This window comes from Octodon degus, unplaced genomic scaffold, assembly GCF_000260255.1.
Source record: "Octodon degus isolate 3935 unplaced genomic scaffold, OctDeg1.0 scaffold00038, whole genome shotgun sequence".
Lineage (NCBI taxonomy): Eukaryota > Metazoa > Chordata > Mammalia > Rodentia > Octodontidae > Octodon > Octodon degus.
In genome coordinates, this window is record NW_004524614.1 from 10,335,302 (window position 1) to 10,357,401 (window position 22,100).

At 37.6% G+C, this 22,100-nt stretch overlaps 1 protein-coding gene across 1 annotated transcript in view; it reads right to left on the reverse strand.

Moving 5' to 3' along the window:
- N4bp2l2 (NEDD4 binding protein 2 like 2) overlaps positions 1 to 14,708 on the reverse strand; it is a 119,446-nt gene extending 104,738 nt beyond the window's left edge. Inside the window, exons 1-3 of the mRNA XM_004631068.2 lie at positions 14,535 to 14,708; positions 11,919 to 13,102; positions 1,917 to 2,041 (exon numbers count right to left, since the gene is read on the reverse strand). Coding sequence (XP_004631125.2) covers positions 1,917 to 2,041; positions 11,919 to 13,102 — 1,309 coding nt within the window. The 5' untranslated portion in view covers positions 14,535 to 14,708. The remainder of the gene's footprint in view (positions 1 to 1,916; positions 2,042 to 11,918; positions 13,103 to 14,534) is intronic.
- Positions 14,709 to 22,100: the final 7,392 nt, after the last annotated feature.

Below are 22,100 nucleotides of genomic sequence, written 5' to 3' on the forward strand. Positions count from 1 at the left end.
AAATAAAATTTTTAAAAAATAAATAAAAATTTTTTGAAATTTCTCATGTTAATTTTTTTCCATAATTTTATTGAGAAACAAATAGCAATGAGAAAGTTTCAAACCAAATTGGTAGGACAGTTTCAATAATTAACACATTGCATACACTCATGTTATTTTTTAATCATCTGTACATTCATCTTTAAAAAAAAACATAGTATAAGCATTTATTGACAGTTTTGAATCAATGGTTTTCAAATCTGACCAAATGTTAGAACTTTAAATTACATAAAAGGGGGCCTGCCCCTTAGCTCAGTTAAGTGGCTGCTTCGACAAAGCAGTCAGGCTCAGGTTGCTGTATTCGATCTCCACAACTCCAGCCAGCCAAACCTGCCCTGAAGGCATTCAGAGCAAAATAAATAAATAAATAACATAAAAAACGAACTTTAGGCTCCAATTCAAAATCAATTAAAACAGAATTTCTGGGGCTAAAGCCCAGGGATATGTTTTTAAAGAGGTTCTCAAGTGATTCAAATGTACAATCAGGTTGGGTGTGCTGGCACACTACTATTTTCGCAGCACTCAGGAGGCTGAGGTAGGAAGATCCTTACAATTTTGAGACCAGGTAGATAGGCTACAATGTGAGCTCAATGACAGATTAAATTGCACATTTAGACCCTATCTCTAAAAGACAAAAAAAAAAAGAAAGTACAGCCAGGGTTAAAAATCACTATTCATGATGTAATGTCTCATGTTCTCTAAAAAATGTATTAAGTAAATTTCTCACACACCAGCATCAAGGAGAAAAGTTTTTTTTTTTTTTTTAATCATTTATTTATTTATTTGGTATAGGATCTCACTATGCAGCTCTGACTCATAGTGATATTCCTTTCTCAGCCTCCCCAGGGTTGGGATTACAGGTATATGCCACCATACCTGGTTTCAGTGGCCGCCAAGGTATGCCCAGGGTCCTGGGGCAGGTACAGCATGCAGTACCAGGAATCAAACCTGGGTCCTTGTGCTTGCCAGGCAGATGCTTAGACCGCTGAGCTAACTCCCCAGCCCAGAAAATGTTTTAATATTCACAAGCATTCTATTTTTAAGACTTGAGAAACATTAGCATAATTCTCAGGAAAAATAACTTTAATTTATTTATCAAGTATAAAATAAAACATATCTAACATCCCATACCTGTATTATTTTATCAGCTTATACTGGCATACTATTTACAGTTGACAAAATGTTTTATCTAAATTCACTGATTTTTTTTTTTTTTTTCTTTTTGAGATAGGGTCTTGCTATGCAGCTCAGGCTGGCCTTGAGCTCCATTTGTAGTCCAGGTTGGTCTCGAACTCTCAATGATCCTCCTGCCTCAGCCTCTGGAGGGCTGGAATTATAGGATGCACCATCACGCCCAGTCCATCAGTGATTTTTATAACAACCTTAATGAGGTAGGACATATACAACTATTAATCACCTCTTAAGAAGAAAATGAAATTCAAAGCCTTTTTTTCTTTTTTTTTTCCGCAGAACCCAGGATTAAACTCAAGCCCCTGCACTTGTCAGGCAAGTGCTTTTCTACTGAGCTATCTCCCTGGCCCTCAAAGCCATTTAAATTATTTGTCAAAGTCATTGTGCTGGAAAAAGTCTAAGTCAAAAATAAGACTTAGTCTCCACCTGCCATGCTGGCACCGGCCCCGTGCCTGGGTGTGCTGAGACAGCAATTTAGACTGGGCGTGGTGGTATGCCTGTAATCCCAGCTCTTGGGAGGCTGTAAACAGGTGGATCACTACAAGTCCAATCTAGTAATGAGACCCTAAACACTCTGTAGATCCTTCATTAAAATAAAAAAAAAAAAAAAAGAATAAAACCTAGGTTTTTTTTCTGACCCCCTGATCAAATTCCAACCCCCCCAGGAGATTTGGCCCAAAACACACCTCGGTTCTGATTCCAGTCATGGGCATCACCAAGCTGATTAACATTATACCTGTACCCATCTTGATGGTGAAAATAGTCATCAGTGCTGAACACAATACCATCACGACTCTGACCAAGCAGAATTCTGTTAATAAAAGAAACCATAAATATTATAATTTATAAAAATTGATAGCCACCAAAAATGCACCACCTAGAAAAGGTTATTTACAAAAATTTTTAGTACTTATCCTTAAGTAATGTGCATTACAAACAGAATAGCACAGGAGTTGAATAACCTTAAAAAAACTCTCAAGTTTCAAATATCAGTTCATACTTAAATTTCACAATTATAGCCACGATTACAAACTTTTTAAGTGAACATTATTCTTCTACTTTATAAAAAGTACTTTTTATCCAACCCCAAACCAATGCTAACTATTATTCATGTTCTAATTGTAATGTGTATGTATTTGTTGTTTAAGTAGCCTCAATTTGGTGCAACAGGAAACCTAGAAAAGAAAATTCAGTGAGCAATTCATCTGGAAGAAACCATATTTGACCAAATACAGTCTGGAAATTCGTTTCAATGAAGCACAAAGATAACATGACCCACAGAGTCAGAAATAGATGCAGATGTAAGGTTATGAAACATGGTTTGGGGATATAGCTCAGTAGCACAGCACCTGCCTTGCAAGCACGAGGTCCTGAGTTCAATTCCTGATACAAAAAAAAAAAAAAAAAAAAACTTAAAAAAACAAAAAAGGTTATGGAACAACCTGTGATCTTCCAAAGTATAATCAAACGTTGAGGTTTTAAAAATTAAATAACCTAATGAAACTAAGCACAGAACACCAAATGAAAAATAAATTCTCAGATCAACATAATCAAACTTTGTTTTTAAAATATCATCTTAAATTTCAGAGCATGGCATGTTCACAGCATCAGAGAAGTCCCACAACCAATGACTCAAGAAAGAGAACAGAAGTGTGCTAAGGGAAACTGCAGTAACAATTTAGATTCAACAAAAACTATCTCACTGTTTTCACTCCTGTCCCTGAGAACAGTATTAAGTGTATATGATTTCATAACTGTGAAAAGTTTGGAGGGTGGATGATTGGTAGTAGAAGAGATTAAAAGAAAAAACTTGTCCTGGGATAATTCAAGAATACTTAGTACTTAGTACTTCCTACTAAACAGTAATAATAAGGAATTCAACTGCATATTAGGATAACAAATATCTTTCCTTCTTAGAATTCATAATAAAAATGTATGAAAAAAATTTAAATGCATATTCACACTTACAGAACTATAGTTCAAAATAGTTCAAACAAACCAAATGAAAGTTATCAGTTTGGGCTATCTGCTTCTTTTGGATTTCAGTTAAGCAGCCATGATTTTCCCAAAATATATCTAACATTTTGGACACCATATTAGATTAAACACACAACCTAGAACATTAAAAAAAAAAAAAAAAAGCCATAATATTAGCATTCTAAATCAGAGGTCAATCACCCAAAAAATGATTTTGATCATAACTAACCATGACATTATATTAAACAGTACCAGAAATCTAAAAAGTATATTTCCCAATGTCTGATCCCCTCTTTGTTGTCATTTTATTTTATTTTATTTTATTTTGAGACGGGATCTCAGCAAGTCACTAAAATGCTCAGGCTGGCCCAGACTTGCCATGCTCCTGCCTCATGCTCCCCCAAGAAGCCAGGATTACAGATGTGCCACATTACACATGGTTTAAGTAGCTCTGCTTCATCCCAAATCCCCCCCCCCCCCCCCGTACTTCTTTTGGTTCCTCTCGCCCTGCTGCTATGGGACCAGCTCCTGCTCTTTTGGCCCTCCTGGGAGTCAAAAACTTCTGGGGGTGTCAAAGTCACACCCTACTTGTCACCAAGCCATGAGGACTGTTGTGGACTCCTCCACAGCAAGGGAAAGGAAAAGCATCCTGGGGGAGGGACACACAGCACAGACAGACCCCGGTAACTATCCTTCTCAGATTGCCGTAAGGACCTAGTTCTCAAAGAGTCTGGCCAAGCTCAGGCAGCCAAAGGCTTCTCTCCACTGCTTGGTTCAGAAACAAAAGGACAGCTCTCACATCCACGGTGTGCTACCATTTCTCACCCAGGGTTAGCAGGTGATTTTTAAGATACCATTTTACATAAGTATAGTTTTTATAAACAAAACATGGTTTAAATTCTCCAAATTAAAAAAAAAAAAAAGATGGAGAGGCTAAATTGATGTTTATCATCAAACCAGGTCAACATCAAAAATGAATAAATCTCCTTAAAGAAAAAAAATCTTTTCTTGTGGTATTTGGGATTTAAGGCCTTCATCCTGAGCTATATCCTCGTCTCCCACCTTTTTTCTGAAGACAAGACGTTGTTAAATCAGTAAGTTGCCCAGGCTGAGCTCAAACTTCTTATCCTCCTGCCTCAGTTACACAGACTGCTGGGATCATAAATGATCCTGGCCTAATCTGCCTGGCTCAAGACCATCTCTTCAAATATGTGATATGGCCCAAAAAAATGGTGAATGTTTACATTTTTAAAACTTTATTACAATAAAAAATACATTGCCATGTCATGTATCCTCAAATAATATTCTTTGTTTCAAACAATTATCCCATTGTTCTTACCACTTTCTGGAGTAGTTTTGAATGACCCTTTTTAAATGTCAGTAGTTAGGCTGTAGTAGCTGCCTTGAAGCCTTGAACTACCTGAAGTAGTTCAAAACATTTACCATTTATGGTCACTTGACCCTGGGGAAGAGCCAAAAATCACAGTGACAGAAACAATGAATAACATGGATGAGATTTTTATGACCCTGCAATGAGCTAGTCCAGCAGCACATAAATTAAAAATTAGCCTGCCTTTCTGAAGGATGACACTCAGCATCAGCATTCACTATATTTTTTGTCATACCTCATAAAGCCATTCATGAAACAGGACTTCCAGAACTGCTTCAGAAAGTGGCAAGATGCATCTGTAATCTCAGTGCAGACTGCCCAAGTTCAAGGCCAAGCTAGGCTACATAGTGAGCTCAAAGCCAGCCTAAAGTACATAGTCATACTCTCAACAAAACAAATGGCAAGAATGGGATAAGTGTATTTAAAGCAAATGGGTATGTGAGAGTATGTTGGGGAAAATTAATGGCAATGTATATAAATATGTATAATCATGTATACTTCAATCACTCCTTCGATATAAATTATAACTACAGTAAATAAGTTTCGTTTGGAGAGACTTTTTCCACAAAGATTTTGACTGTATTTTTTCCAAGTTTATCTTAAATTACATATCTTTGGGGCAGAGGAGATGGCACAGGTATGCAATGCCTGCCTGACAAGTACGAGTTCCTGAGTTTGATTCTGGTACCAAAAACAAAAACAAAAACAAAACAAAACAAAACAAAAAACAAAAAACAAAAAAAAACAGATGGAAGCTCAGTGATTTTTTTTTTCAAACAATATCTATTTTTCGAGAACCTAATATGTGCCAAGCATTTTATATACATAGGTGACTTCATTTAACCCTCAAAACAACTATCACTATGTTGAGCTGTGGGGGACTCAGGTCAGTAATTTCTGACATTGCCAGTTAAACAGAAGACCCAATGCTATTATGGTCTACTGGACTCTTTTAAAATATTTTGCTGAGTTTACACACCTATAATATTCAATAACGGAACTTAGAAAAAATAAGGTATACAGATGAATGTCCATTTTGTATCTGTGTATTCAAAGTGGTTAGGATAGATATATAGTTGCATTCTCTTAATGAATAGAATGATTTGTTCTAATGGTGTTTGTAAATAGGATCTCAAGTCCGCATCTTGTACAGCAATTAACCACTAAGAAGAATATATGCAGTGTGTTATTTGTTGAAACTGTATTTCCGATTTGATTTGAAACTGTCTCATTGCTGTTTATCAATAAAATTTTGAAAAAAAAAAAAAAGAAAAAAAAACCAACTATCACAGTTTGATATATTTAGGAAAGAAAATAATTTCCAAAATGATGCCACTAGTTACAGAGATTGTAGTGGAAAAGTAAAGATAATGATTCTGATCATCTATAAGAATCCTTGCCTCACGGTAGCCTCAGCCTTGCAAAATTCCTTCCCTTGTAATGACTGGCTGGCTTTAGTCACTAGTTTCTAAGGAACAGAATATGGCACAGACGATGGGATGTCACTTCCATGATTACGAAAAGAAAAAAATCTGTTTTAACCTCATCTTCGTGTGTATTCTTGTACACTTTGGAAGATACAGTACTGTCACATGGAGAGAGGCCCAATAGCCTCCAGCTTCCAAAAACAAGGTTTAAACACATTCAGATTCCTAAGAAACTATAAAGCAACTTTTTTGCATGCACATGAATACCTAATGCACTCTGTGTTTATAATTTCCCACATAAGTAATAGGTAGGCCTTGTTCCCAAGAAAAGGCTTACAGAAAAGTTCATTTTAGTTTTCTAAAATTCCTATGAATTGCATATCATTTTACTATATTCATATGCATTTAAAATTGGAAATGAAGGGCTGGGGAGATAGCTCAGTAGAATAAGTGCCTGCCTGGCAAGCACAGGATCCTGAATTCAATCCCCAGTACCAAAAAAAAAGGAAATGATGTCACAGAAAGAGCAACAATACTTCATAAACCCTTCACCTCCTTATTTACTGAGTAGCTTTGCATATCTGTAATCTGTTATATCCAGCACTTCATGCTCTAAACACTCCTTGAGGGGGCTTGAGGGTTAGCTCAGCTGTTTAAGCGCCTGCTGTGGCAAACCCAGTCAGGCTCAGGGGACAGCGGTTCGATCCCCAGCTCCCCATACCTTACCAGACCCGCCCTTGCCTGAGCCAGCCAAAAAAAAGAAAAAGAAAATCTAAACACTAGTTGAATTAAGAAGAACCTAAATAAGGAAAGTAAATCTTACTTTTGACTTTAAACTAAGCACTCCCTCCTCTAAATGAGGGAAAAAAAATCTCTTCCATATCTCTTAAAACAATGGTAAGTATATTATCAGTCCTATGCCTGCTATAACTAATTACCACAAGCTTGATAGTTTAAAACAAAAGACTTTTACCATTCTTTAAGTCTGAGGGCTAGTAACCCAAAATTATATTCACCCGGCTAAAGACAAGATGTGTACAGGCCTGGATTCCTATTGAACTCAAAAGTGAATCCCCCCACAGCCCCTGGCCCCTCAACTTCTAGCTGCTAAGTGCACATCTTAGTTTATGGGTCCTGCAAGCAATAAGACAAAGCTACCAATGCAGCATCTTTCCTCTAACTCATGCTTCTGTCTTTATATCTCTTTCTGATTCTCATCTTCTGAGGCTTATTAAGAACCTTTGTAATTATGTTGGCCCCATCTAGATAACCCAAAATAATCACCTCATCAAAAGATCAACTTAGTCACATCTCCAAGTCTCTTCTACCTCATAAAGTAACATGTACAGGTTTTAGAGATTAGACATGGGCATCTATTAGAAGCTATTATTCAGCCTATTCTGCTATAGCCCCAAAGAAACTCAAAAAAAGCAATAAATACACCATTATGTTCTTTTACCTTTTCTTTTTATAAAACTAATCTTTTATGCATCTGGAATTTATTTCTGTGAATTATCTATGACAGGTTTTATATGTTTTCTTCTAAACTCATAGTCAAACGTATAATTATCATTTACTGTATTAAATCTTCCAACTGATATAAAATGCTATTCCAATATATGCTACATACACAAAATTTTCTTATTATCTAGGCTTGTTTTTCTTGAATTCTCTAATTTTATTTGTCTGTTCTGCCAAAGTTGTAATTGGTTAAGTTCACTTTGAAAGACAGTGGGATGACTCTTAACTCTTTAAAATTGCCCGATACATGTGTAAACCAAACTAACTTTAGAATGGCTTATCAAAACTCATGGAATTTGTATTAGTTAGGGGGAGCAAAATATCACATCGTTATTGGGTTTTCCATTTTACTGTGTTATCCTATACACAAACATGCTAGGACCAAAACTATTTACAGTTGGTTCTCCAGACCCACAGGTTTGCCATTTGAGGACTCAACTAAGTGGAAGTAGAAAACATTTTTTTTTTTTAAATGTTATCTTTATGCTGATGTATACTGTGGAGTTAGGCTTAATGTGGTTGTATCTGTATTGAATAGGTTTGCTTTTTTCTTATCATTTAAACAATACAATATACCAGCAACAACATTTTACATAATATTTACACTGAATTGGGTATTACCCCATGTTATCCAGGGGACTTGAGTATCCAACAGCACAGACTACTACTTTTCCCAGAACCATCAGCAAAGATGTTTGGGGCATTTACTACATTGAAGGCGGTGTGGTCTTGGAAAGAACAGGGGGTTCTGAGCTAGCTCTTGATTTCTAAAATTCTAGGTGTAGCTCTTAGAAGAAAATGTAATCTGGGATAAATTCATCAAACTATTCTGTATCCTCATCTATAAAGTGGGAAGTTAGTACCCACCTCTTTTAAAGACAGTGTCTCTGCATTTAACAGGCACACAATAAATATAGGTATTATTGTCAAGACTGGTTCTCTGTTTACAATCTAGATGACTAGATTTAAGGTATACTGAATGAAATTATAATATTTTAAACAATATTTTAGCACAGTATGAGATCATTTGCATCATTTAAGCTATATCCTAAGCAGTTACCTATGTAAAGAAATCATAGCAAGACCAGATAGTCTTGCTAATTAAGCACACTGCATATTCTCTAAAGGGGGCTATGAAAAGTTATTTTTTATCTCCGATCAACTCCAGACATTTTGCTAATAATGAAATTAATGATCTGCTTCTGAAAATAAACTTTCATTGATATAATTAGAGTATAAGAAATGTAGACTAAATAAAATACTTAAATCCCTTCCCCTATCTTCTCATGAATAGTGTAAGAATCTTTATAGTCTATTTCAGGGGGAGAACCCAAAGTTTGATTTCTAAATGGTTCTGTGTATAATCACGAGGCCAAAAGATTGTTTGTCTGATGCTAACTAAAATGGTAACAAACTTCTATCAATCTTTCATCAAAATACTGTCAGGGTGCCTTAAGGGACAAAAAGCTGGCACTTACTTGAATATATTTGTGCAGTTGTGAAAAATAGCTCCTGGAAGCAATACTAATTCTTTGCAGTTATGTAGGATTTATGCCACAAGAAGAAAATTCATTTGGTATCTTTAGGTTAGAAATTGTTTTGCAATTTTATATTTACTTGAGAAAAGATTTAAATCTAAACAAAAATTTCTTCAGAAAAAAAATAAAAATTTAATTTATAATATAAGCATGTCAAGCCAGATTATAAATTATGATCACTGAATTTAAATTTTGGCCTTTGAAATTTTATTCCTCCTTAGTGAGGATTTTTTTTTTTAAAGTTTCAATTGTACTTTAGTTCTTCAATATGCCATATTTTAATGGATACATAGCACTTTTACTTGACACCAATTATGATTTCATTTAGAAATACAGCTGTATCTGTGTATTCAAAGTGGTTAGGATAGATATATAGTTACATTCTCTTAATGAATAGAGGGATTTGTTCTAATGGTGTTTGTAAATAAGATATCATGTCCAAATCTTGTACAGCAATTAACCACTAGGAAAAATGTATGCAATGTGTTAATTATTGAAACTGTCCTACCAACTTGATTTGAAACTGTCTCATTGCTATTTGTTTCTCAATAAAATTATGGAAAAAAAATACAGCTGTAGCATATCAGCTGGCATGATTACTGATCTCTCCATTCCTTGGGCGTGACTCTGCCAACAGGGTAAAGGTTCTTTCCATTCTATTACAATTTGTGTTGCTGAAGATCCATGCAGCAATACAGAATGTGGTTCCACCAACTAATATAGCATTACCATATTTGTCATGGAAATCAGGTGTATGTTTCTGGTGGCTCTGCCTTGCTACCATCTGTTGAATGCTTGGAACTGGAAAACAATCTAATGCTTTTTTGGCCAAAGGAAATATCATGGAGCTGAAGTTGAAACTAGTTACTGCAACTGCTTATTTTCAAGGATCTTATAAACATGATAAAATTTCAACTCTTTTAGAGTGAGGCTGCTTCATAAACGTGGGACAGTCTTCTGAAGTTAGTATATAAACAGAAAATATATACTGAAGATAAATACTGAAATTTGGAAACTAGGTCAAGGGGTCTGATAGGACTATTTGACTAGAAGTAAGTGTAGAACACAATATAAGAAATGTTAGGTTTAAGACAATATATTGGAAGATGTTGAAACTGCAACTGGATAAAGTAGTGGTAATTCAATAGAATTTCAAGATTTAATTGTAGTGGGATGGTACATAACTATAATCCCTACACTGGGGAGAATGAGGCAAGTGGATCGGTGCAAGTTCCAGGCCAGCATGGGTTATAAAGTGAGCTCAAGGCCAGCCTGAACTACATAGAAATCCCACCTCCAAAAAGAAAAAGAAAAATTATAGTGAAAGATAAGGGTGATTATAGTAATAAATTTATTTGAGGACTATCTATGCTATTTAAGAATAAAAATGTATTTCCAACTATTTCTATTTGCATTTTAAGTCACGATTTTAAAGTACTTTAATATATAAAAATATTGTGATATGAGTTGCATTTTCATTTTATAGAAACTGCAGACATAGTTCAGCAGCACAAGCACCTTCCTGGCAAGCCCAAAGTCCTGAGTGATTCTTAGTACCAAAAAAAAACAAAAAACTTCATCTCATCGAATCAACAGTGTCTTACTTTTCTCTCCTTGCTGAGACAAAACACCCAGTGCTCAAACTTAAGAAGAAAGGTTCATTTAGCTCATGGTCTGTGAGTTTTCAGTCCATTAATCAGCTGGTTGAAAGGCAGGGTAGGACGGCAGAGGGGCAATTCATGGTAATGGTAGTGGAAGACAGCAAAACCAACAAGGGCAAAAATCAGAAAAAGCAAGCCTCTTTTCCTCCCTTATATTGTAAACAGGCCACCACCACCCCTGGGGCAGGGGGGTTGGTGTAGCTCTCATACCATCTCCATGCCCTCCTTTGGAACAGGCTCAGGATGATAACAAAGTGAGGATCCTGGCCCTCTTTTGCTTGCCTTCAACATCTAAACTTCTCAAGTTGACACAATGTATCAATCATTATAAATAGCTACAGAAAACAGTTCAGTTTAACTCAGAAGTTACAAAAAACAGAGATAAGCTAATAAAAATGAGTGTTTTTCATATACTTTCATTCAAGGATATGAACATGACACAGTACTAATTAAATTAACATTTTCAAAATTCCTTTGAGCTGTCAAAATAATTCCAGAAAAATTAGTATCATTCATTCAAAGCAGGCAGCCAACCATGCCCAAGGTCACAAAGTGAAACAACTAAATCAAAACCCAATCCTGAAATTAAATCCAACTTTTCTCAAATAGCTCACCTAATAAGAAAGATTAGCAAAGCCCTCAAGCTGCATTTGTGTTTATTACTGTCATAATTACAAATGGTATATCTATTTTTAAAGACCTTAACACAATCTAAACAGAAACACATACAATTCTTCCCTCTCACTCAGAAAATATCTTTTCAAAATAGCCAGGCATGATGGCCCACACTTGTAATCCCAACATTAAGAAGGCTGAGGCAGAAGGATCACGGTGAGGTGTAGACTAACCTGGTCAACCAAATAAGTTTGAGGCCAGCCTAAACTGCATAGTGAAACCTTGTCTCAAAAGACCAAAAAAATCCCAAAGTATTTACACTGTCAAGTGCCACTCTTAAATACTGTACGATATTCTCTTCTAGCACTTGAGGGCTGGGGATAAAAGTCAAGAGGCACAGCGCTTGCCTGGTAAGCACAAGGTTCTGAGTTCTACTCCCACTGTCCCCCTCCCCAAAAGAAATGAGAGTAAAAACTTGAAAGCATTTGTCACTAAACACAAATCATTTATGATTTTTAGATAAAAATCACCAAGCATTTACTTGGTATATTTTACTTACCGAGACAATGTGGTTTTCCCAGAACCTGGCAGACCTCTTAAAAGAATAAGTAATTTCTGTAACTTATTTAACTTTTCTTCTTGTAACTGTTGGTTTATAAAACTGTCCATTCCATCATGCTTGTCTATAGGAGGCTCTTTCCAGCTTCCGTCCTTGATTTCATGTAAACCACTATTCATATAGCCATCCTGCCCACTACAGCCATTTCTAGGGGTATAAACAATACTGCTATTCCCACTATAGTCAGTATATTCATTGTTCTGATCAAAAGTCAAAGAATTCCAGTTCATATGACAACTATTTACAGCATATCCATTTTGAATCTGATAGTCACCTTGAGCATGGAAAATATTTGGTGATGGACTTGGTGGAGCACTCAATCTTTGAATATTTAAATGATAGTTAAAACTAGGAAGAGGGGGACCATAGGGCACAATGAAGGAATGCAACGATTCCTGTTCTGGCCTGAAAGAAGTGAATGAAGTATCACAAAATGTAGGTATTACTTGTCCATCACAGCCATATTTGCCTGGTTCACTGCCCAAGTACTGCTGATAACCACAGTGTGACTGAGGAACAATATTAGGATCTTTACTTGCATCATCACATTTTAAGACATCATTATTATAGCCCTCATAATATGAAGTAAATTGTTCCTGAGAAGGTTCGAATTCCTTCCAATTGACTTCAGAATTGTCTTTTTCATTTTCAAGTTCTTCGATTTCTTTGTAAAACTGTGATAATTCAGTGTCAATCTCTAATTTTTTGGTGTTGAATTTCCGTTTCTTCTCTTGTCTTCCTTTGCCATTTGTACCACTGAGAGTGTCTGTTTCATTCCACCTTTCATTACTTTTTTTTTTCCCAGGGGGTTTGTAAATAGGTCCTATAAATGCTTTACTTGTACTATATATTTCATCATCTGTTGATACTAATGGAGGTTTTCCATCTTGTAAAATTTGTGAACCAGTGGATTCAACAACATCTAATCTACTACAAGGCATCTCATTATGCAAAGGTTTCTGTAAATCTGTAGCTTGGGTTTTGTCCTCTTGAAGAAAATTAACACTGCCATGATGTGGGAAAATACAAGCTTCCGCAGCTGATTTCAATTTTTTATAGCGTGGTTCATTTGTTAGTTCTTTCCCAGGTCCCAAGAACTTAGCTTCAACTTTACCACAAGGCATCTGAGGAGTAAACAAATCACACGATTAATACTTCTTCATAAATAATTAGAAAAACAATTCAATTTTTCAAGTAATAGTAACATCTCCCAAAATACTAAAGTCAAATTGTATTCTTTCTAGGCTAAGTGTGGTGGTGCACTCCTCAAGGCTTGGTCGTGTGGTGTGTGGTACGGTGAGGCAGGGGATCACTGTGAGTTTCAGTCCAAACTGGGCTACATTCTGAGACCCTGTCTCAAAAAAAAAGTGTAATTTTATAACTACTTATTTAAGTATTGTCATAACATTCATAAATGTGTCTCACCTAAGTTAATACCCTTTTTAAAAAGTATCTTTTGACAAATTAAGAACTTCAGTTTGGAAAACTGAGTTAATGATACCTATTCTGATGATACAGATACACAATTGTCTATGAAAGAATAAAACTGCCAAGCAAATTAACTTATATGCTAGTTTATAGCTAAACTAACTATGATAAACATTTTCCTGTTTAAAATTACTAGGTCTTTTGGTTTATATGGTTCAAATTTCTAGCTTACAACAACCATATTATCTCCAGCATCCAAATGTTACATTCACTGAAATGCATGCAGTCTTTGCTGGCCCTTTTCCTTTTAGGTGCAAGAGCAGTTCCCACATGGCTACAATGTGGCAATTTGGGGTTTTTTGTTTTTTATTTTGGCGGAACCGGGTATTGAACTCAGACCCTTGCGCTTGCCAGGGAAGCGCTTATTTCACTGAGCCCTCTCCCCGGCCCTCAATGTGGCAATTTCAAAGAAACTAAGTCGCACTGACAACGTGAATGTATTATACTCACCAAAGAAATCTGGCAATTACCCAAAATCAAAGCATTTGGCTTTCCCAGCTGATTAGTCTATCTCACAAAATAAATTTTCGTTTTTCTTGAAATGTATTAGGAAGACTCAAGAGTATAATCCAAAAGCCTGTTGTGCTCAATGTTATTTCATTGTGTCTGGTCTCTGGTGTTGCTCTCCAACACGAAGAAAGAGGAATGGGCAATACTAGTGATGAACTAGTGATGGATGCGGGAAAGCTAAACGAAGCTGCAACTGTGGAGAACACCTCCCACCTCCGAAAATCGTCCCCCACCTCGGCCACCTCTCAGCTTTCATTTCCTCATGCAAAAAGTCAGAAGAGTCCCGGGGAAGAGCAAGAGTGTGTCACCACTGCGTGGCCTACACACAACCTAGACTTCAGGCACGGCGTGACCTCCAAAGTAAGCTGCTTGGATACGAGTGCGCTGCCCACTTTCTATGACCCAACAGGGATTCGGGTCCTGTCTAGGAATTCTGAGGTGTCCGAGACTCAGAGACTCACTCAGCGTCTAGGAAAGTGGGTGAGAATCCCAGTCACCGAAGGCCAAAGGAAACCGAAAACACCAACTCACCCCCACTACAATGGGCCGTCTACTCACCTTCTATGACCTTTATCTCGCCAAAAAAAATTTTTTTCTCCTACAAGACAAAAATCTCTGTGAAAGTGAAAGAAACACTCAAATAGCACCAGAGCAGAGAGTTGGAAGAACCAAACGCCTAGCCGTCAGACTCCGAGGCAACAAGCCGCACCTCCGTACGCAAGATGGCGACCACCTCACGGGTACCCCGGCAGAAATTACGAATTTGCGCTAGGCTTTATGGGAATTGAAGTCTTGCGTTCACATTGGCCTTGGGAATCTCGCTACACGGAGACTCGGTCTCCCAGAATCCATGGTGTGACATACCGCCTATTCGGCAAAACGTAGGCCGGAAGTAGCTCTTCGAGCTGTAGCTGGAAAGTTGCTTAGGAGCCCAAACTTTAGTTTAAATAAGAAAGAAAAAAAAAAAAAAAAATGGAGCCTCTGGATCAGGTGTTGCACTAAAAGAAGGGAAAATGAGTACCTAGCATTGCTAAATAGATGTAGAAACTTCTCGCAGTATATGAATTTCCGGCTTTCCAGGAGACAAAGAATCAGCTAACTTCAAGAGGACTCAGCTTGTCCAATTGCAGAGTTAGATAGCACAGTTTTTTAAAAAACTCCAGGCTTAATTTTTAGGCTCATGCTTTCTGTTAAAGGAGAGAAGCCATGCAGCAGAGGGACTCCATAACCAATAAAAACACTTACAGGAAAAATCATTTAGTGTCTTTTGTTTGGGTTAATAAAGACAAATTCTTGACCAACAGTCATGTGAAACGTATTTAAAACTGGGAGCTTGTGGTAGGAATAAGTGTTTGCTAAATTAATAAATACCAATGAATTACTGGCAATCCTAAATTGAAGAAGGCTTTTCTCTTCCATCTCCCACTCCTGTTAGACTGGCTTTGCTCCACTCCCAATTCTTTTGTGTCCCTACAAGGAAAACCGGATCTATGGAAATAATTCTCTAGGGAAACTAACATGATAATTTTTAATTTGCAAACGTAGTAGTGTAAAATTACAGTCTAACATTTATACTCACTTAAGTAATACTACTGTGACCAAGAAGGCTCATAGGAGCAATTTACCATCAAACAAAATTCCTCAAATATAAATTTCCACTGCAACTTTGAAACAACTATGGAAGTGAGGTTGTGGTCTTTTCAGGGTATTACCTCTGAGGTCACAGGATGGCTGTAAATTTTTGTTTGTTTGTCTTGTCTTTTTGAGACAGTGTAGTGGATTGCCGACTGGTGGTTAATTTCTTAAACCCAACTGAGTTGAACTGGCCTGGTGCTAGGTGCGGGAAACCCACTTGAAGATTGTTGCCAACAGCATAAAAGGCACAGCTGTGGGGCTGGGGAAATAGCTCAGTAGAATAAATGCTTGCCTGGCAAGTGCAAGGCCCTGAATTCAATCCCCGGTACCAAAAAAAAAAAAAAGGCTCAACTGAGAAGCTGCTGGGCTGCTGGAAGGCTGTTAGAGAAGCTGTTTGGGAAGCTTCTGGTTCTCTTGGACTATTTCTGCTGGAGGACCTTGTCATGCTGGCTTTTCTGATGAACTTGGCTGTTCTTGTTGGAGAGGGATCTGGAACCTCATTGTCACTGGGAATGACTACAGTTCATCTTGGGGGCACTCTGGTCCTCATCCTGAGCATGCTTCCTGGCTCCAGAGGGAAAGATGGTGTACTACTCAGCCTTGTGGAAAAGCTTGTCACATTGACTTTCCTGATAGGAATGTAGATCTTGTTGCAGGAGCTCAAGATCTCACTGTTGCTGATGATGGCTGTGGTACTTCTCAGGAGAGCTCTGGTTCTTACCGTGGGTGTTGCTTCTCAACTCCAGTTCAGATCACTCAGCCTGCTAGCACAGATCCTTTCTCCCCCTAGCATAGACTTTTTGGTTTCCACCACTGACATTTGGGCCTTTCTAATGCAGATTTGTGAAGCAGGCCTTCATGAGACATTGTTGTGAGCTCTAGATCTTGTGAGAGGCATTGTTGTGGACTCTCGGTTTTCAGCTGGATTCATGTAGGATATTAGGATCCAGGCCTTCAGCTGGATTCTTTGATTTATTGTGTGGATGGATTTCCTGCACTCTCCTATATGATTTTTTGATTATAAAATAATCTTATACAGGGGCCAGGGAAAACTAACAGGTAACCTGCTGGAATATAAGGGACAGAAAGAAAGCAGTTGCCATCTCTTGTTGCTGCTCCTTCACTACATCACTGCTTTGCTGTTTTCCATCTGCTGTGAACTGTTTCTCCTCTGTGATGCCCCTCTTCTATGTTACCCTACCTTAGAGCCAGCCAGCCAACTATGAACCAACAAACTGCAAGCTACAATAAACTCTTCCTCCTTTAACATTGTGTCAGGTATTTTGTCTTTGCAACAAGAAAAGTAACTAAACCATAAAGATCTATACTATCTCTTTATGTTCTCCCCCCCTCCCCTCTGTTCCTGCCACCCTCTAAATGGTGAAGTGGTGGTTTGAAGCAAATATAATCCCTCCATCTCCTTAGAGCTAGCTTTGAATACATCCTTTCTCCTTTTACCCAAAGGCATGACCTGCTTTGATTTGGTCAGAGGCAAGTGGAAAAACTAACTGGCTGGTAACAATTTCTGTTTCAGGATCTTCTTATGATTGAAAATGTCCTGAAAAGTCTCACATGTTCAGAGGTGGGGCTATTGGAAGGTGATTGACTCATGAGGGACTATCTCATCAGTGAATTAATCCAATGATGAGTTCATACCTGAATGTGCTATTAGGAGGTGAGACATAGTAGGAAATAGGTCTCTGGAGTGTGACCTGGAAGAGAGTATTTCTCTCTCCAGTTCCTCCTTTGTATACAGGCTACCATGGATTAAGTAACTTTTCTCCTCCATCCCTTCCTTCATACTCTTTTTTTCCTTGGAACAAGCCAACCATAAGCAGAACTCCCTGAAACCATGAGCTAAATAAACCTCTTGTCCTTTAAATTGTGAGTGGTAGGTATTTTGTGGCAGTGATGGTAAGGTAACTAATAAAGAGGTTATCCAGAATGTTCCCTTACATTTAGTTAGCATATTTCCTTAGGCTGATTTGGCTTCCATAGTTCCTTAGACTTTACCTTTCTTTTTTAAAGAAAGAAAAGGTATAACATTTCAAAACAAAATTGTAAGAGAATAATAATGGTTAGTGCATTGTGTATTGTTATCTTCAAAGTAGTTGTTCATATCACAAGATATAGGCATGAAAAACTGATTAAACAATGTAGGCATAAATCTTTCTTTTTCAAGGAACTAATATATCTTTTCCTTTTCCCTCCCTTCTTTTCTTCTTTTCCTCATTCTAGTTTCTCATTCTTTTTGTACAATAATATCTATTGTACATTTTGGATCATATATGCTCTTTCAGTTTCTTACATTAGGGAGACAATGCAATGTTCACATATGTGAGTCTGATTTATTTCATTATTTTACTTGTTAGTATGCTCTCTAGTTGCTTCCATGTCCCTTCTAAATGTCTCAAGTTTATCCTTCTTTATAGTGGAGTTTTACTCCACTATATAAAAATACCACACCTTTTTTTATCCATTCCTCAGTTGATGGGTATTTGGGTTGTTTCTAAGATTACCTAAGATTGAGCTGGAGAGATAGCTCAGTGGACTAAGTGCCTGCTTAGGAAAGCTCATGGGCAGGGGTTTGATCTCTGGCACCACATGTTGTGCTGGCCCCTCCCATGGGCAAGCTGAGCCAGCTATCGAATTCGGGCATGTTGGCACACACCTGTAATTCCAGGGCTGGCAGGCTGAAAACAGGAGGACCAGTGTGAGTCTGAGCCGAATAGTGAAACCCTGTACCAAATACATTTAAAAAAAAAAAAAAAAAAAGATTTATCTAAGACAAACATGGATGCACATATATCGCTGTGATATCATTTTTTCAGTTCTTCTCAAAAAATACCCAGGAGGGGAATAGCTGTGTTGAACGGGACCTCTAATCCTAGCTTTTTTTTTTTAATTTTTAATTAATTATTTATTTATGTGTGTGTGTGTGTGTGTGTGTGTGTGTGGCCAGCTCAGCCCACCAGAGGGCGGGGCTGGCTGGCATGTGGTGCTGGGGATTGAACCGTGGTCCCTGTGTTTTGCTTGGCTTAGCTTGTTCTAAGTAGGTGCTCTAGACCACTGAGCCATCTCACCAGCCCTAATCCTAGCTTTTTGAGGAATCATTATCATTAACAATGTAGGATTTCTTTCTTTTCCCACAGCCTCGTCATTCCTTGTTATTACTTGATTTCTTGATGAAACTCATTTTAAAGAGTTTTGGAAAGGGCCAGCCAGATAGCTTAGCAGACTAAAGCATCTGCTTAGGCAGAGCGCAGCAGCCTGGGTTCAATCATCAGTGTGCCGTGCCAGCCCTGCCCCTGGGGCACGCTGACACAGTGAATGAGACTGGGCATGGTAGTGTGCACCTATAATCTCAGCATTTGTAAAACTGAAAACAGGAGAATCACCACAAGTCTGATCTGTGTAGTAAGACCCTCAAGGCCCTGTACTATATATATATATATATATATATATATATATAATTTTTAAACAAATAAAAAAATAATTTTGGAGACCAGGCCTTACTATGCAGAGCAGACTGGCCTTGAACTCACGTAGCCCAGGCTGGCCTCAAACTCACAGTGATCCTTCTGCCTCAGCATCCCAAATACAGGTGAACTTAACTGGGAATACAGGTGCACTTAACTGGGCTGGGTTTAGCCATTCTTTCTTGAGGAAAATGCAATCTGAGTGAGAATTGATTGCTAAAGGTAAATTAAATCCATGACTTAGAAATGAGTCCCATTCTGGGAGAATGTTTGTAAGTCAGAGTCATTCTTTAGTCTGACAAAGTGAGTCTTATATACCTTTAACACAAATATACAATGTAAAGCATTAAAAAAAAACCAACACAGACACAAATACTGTAAGTAAACTCTTTTTACTTTTATAATTAAAATGGTAAGGTAGACATGAGCTACTTCTGAGATTTGTTTGTGTCTATGAATATTTATAGTGCAAGGTCTGTTCATATCTGTGAAAGTTTGCAACTTGAATATTCATAAGTCACAAAGGACCTAGGCAGAGTGCAGCAGCTTCCTTTTAAGCATTGTGACAATGCACAGCTTCCTTTAAAGCATTCATCTTTTTTTATTACCAACAGTTGAAGGACCAGGAAACATCATTTGTGGAAAAATACAGTGGAATCTCAAGGGTTCCTAAACTAGGCAACCCGCTTGTTACCTGTCTTTGTTACTTCTTTCACTGCTGAGACGCAATGCCCGATACCTACAAGTTAAAAGAGGAAAGGTTTATTGTGACTTATAGTTTGTAGAAGATTTAGTACATCATCACCTGATTCCAAGGCAGGGTGGCATGGCAGAGGGGCATCACAGAAGAGAAAGAGTGAATGGCAGAGCAAGAGGGATGCAGCAAGTGGCTAGCAGCAAGCCACCTTTGCCCTTTTATCCCCCCGGGGCTCTAAGCCTTTTCAGTGGTGCCACTCCCACCCAGACTGGGCCTTTCTACTACACCTGGAACTATGCCAACTCAATCAGTGGACGATTTAGTTATCACACCCTTGCTCCATGTTCACACACTCTAGATCCAGCTGCCTGGGAAAAGTCCCACCAATGAGTGCATGAGGTTTTGAGGGGACATCCAGATAGAAGCTAATAACTACCTTTCACAAGAAAGCTGAAAATGTTCTCTATTTTCCTGCAGCAAGTTTTTCTAATGCTTTGAGGTAAAAAATATTTTAAAATTTAATCCCATTTTTTTCATTTAATTTCTTTCAAAAAATTTTATTTCTATCCAATTACCTGACAATTTCTGTTTTTCTATTAACGGAGCTCCCTGCTGCTAAGACTTTAACAAATTGTGATAAAACACACATAACATAAAATTGACCATACTAATTATTTTTAAGTGTAGAGTTTAATAAAATTACATATACTTCATCAAGTCTATTTCTGAGTATAACACACAAAAGAATTGAAAGCATAAGTCAGGCAAGGTGGCATGTGCTTGTAATCTCAGCACTCGGGAGGTTGAGGTAGGAGGACCATTGCAAGATCAAGTCCAGCCTTGGTTACAAAGTGAAATCAAGGCCAGCCTTAACTGCATAGTGAGACCCTGTCTTAAAAAAACAAAGCAAAAAAAGAATTGAAAGCAAAATCTTTAAGAGACTTGTATCCCAATACACATAGCAGAATTATTTACAATAGCAAAGAGGCAGAAGAATCTAGATTTTCATGATGCATAGGTGCATAAACAAAATATAAGAGGCACACAATGTAATGATCTTCAGCCATAAAGAGATAGGAAATCCTGTCACATGTATAACTGACATAAATGAAACTTGAGGACTAAGTGCTAAGTGAAATAAGTGCATCACAAAAATATAGAGGTGGGCCTGGGGGTGCACACCTGTAATCCCAGCGCTTGGGAGGTTGAGGCCAAGAGTATTATTGCAAGTTTGAGAACAGCCTGGGCTACACAGTGAGCTCAAAGCCAGCCTCAACTGCATAGCGAGACCCTGTCTCAAACAGACAAATATATATGGTATGTCCTGTATGATTGCATATCTGGAATAGTCTAGTTCTAGGCAAAATCAGAGAACAGAAGAATGCTCTTTGTGATAAGGAGAAAGTGGAAGGTGTTATTTTATGAATATAAAATTTCAGTTTGAGAAAAATGAACAGTTCTAAAGATAGATGATGGTGATTGTTACAGAACAATATGAATGAAGTATATGTAATTCAACTTTTTTTTTAGTATTGTGGGCTAAATGCAGGGCCTTACACATGTTAGGCAAGTACTCTACCACTGAGTTATATCCTCAGTCCTTTTTTGTTTTTTCAGACAGGATCTTGCTAAGTTGCCCAGGCTGGGCTTCAACTAGCTATTCCACTACCTTAGCTTCCTAAGTAACTGGAATTACATGTATGTGCCACCAGTTTTAATTTTTTGAGGAGCAACAATAATATCTTCTATAGCCACAATACCATTTTTTACACTTCCCTCCCAAATGTACAAGGGTTCCAATTTTTTTTCATATCCTCACCAATATTTATGTCCCTGTTTTTATATGGTAGCCATCCTAACCAGTTTAAGGTGGTATCTCATTATATAGTTTTTCTTTTCATTTCTTTTCTCTGATGATTGAATCTGTTACCTTAATATGTTTTCTATTGCTATCATAAATACCTGACATTGGATAATTCATAAAGAACACAGTTTATTTTAGGAGCCTGAGATGTCCTCTTCTGACATTAACCAGCAAAGCAGTATTGGTAAAGACAAGAATAGTCAAGGGAGTGGGTAGGAATTATGTGGATGCATAGTCAAAGGACTGACTGCCTAACTACCTGGGCACTCTGACAGACTTCTTTATGAAGGGGACAATTAAGTTGAGTCTTGCAGAATGTTGAAAATTTATGGAAGAGGTAGTCACAAAACATTCAAAATCAAAGAGACCAGAGAAAGAAACTTGTCCATATATTGTTTAGAAAAATAAACTGGGGGGCTGGTGAGATGGCTCAGTGGTCTAAAGCACCT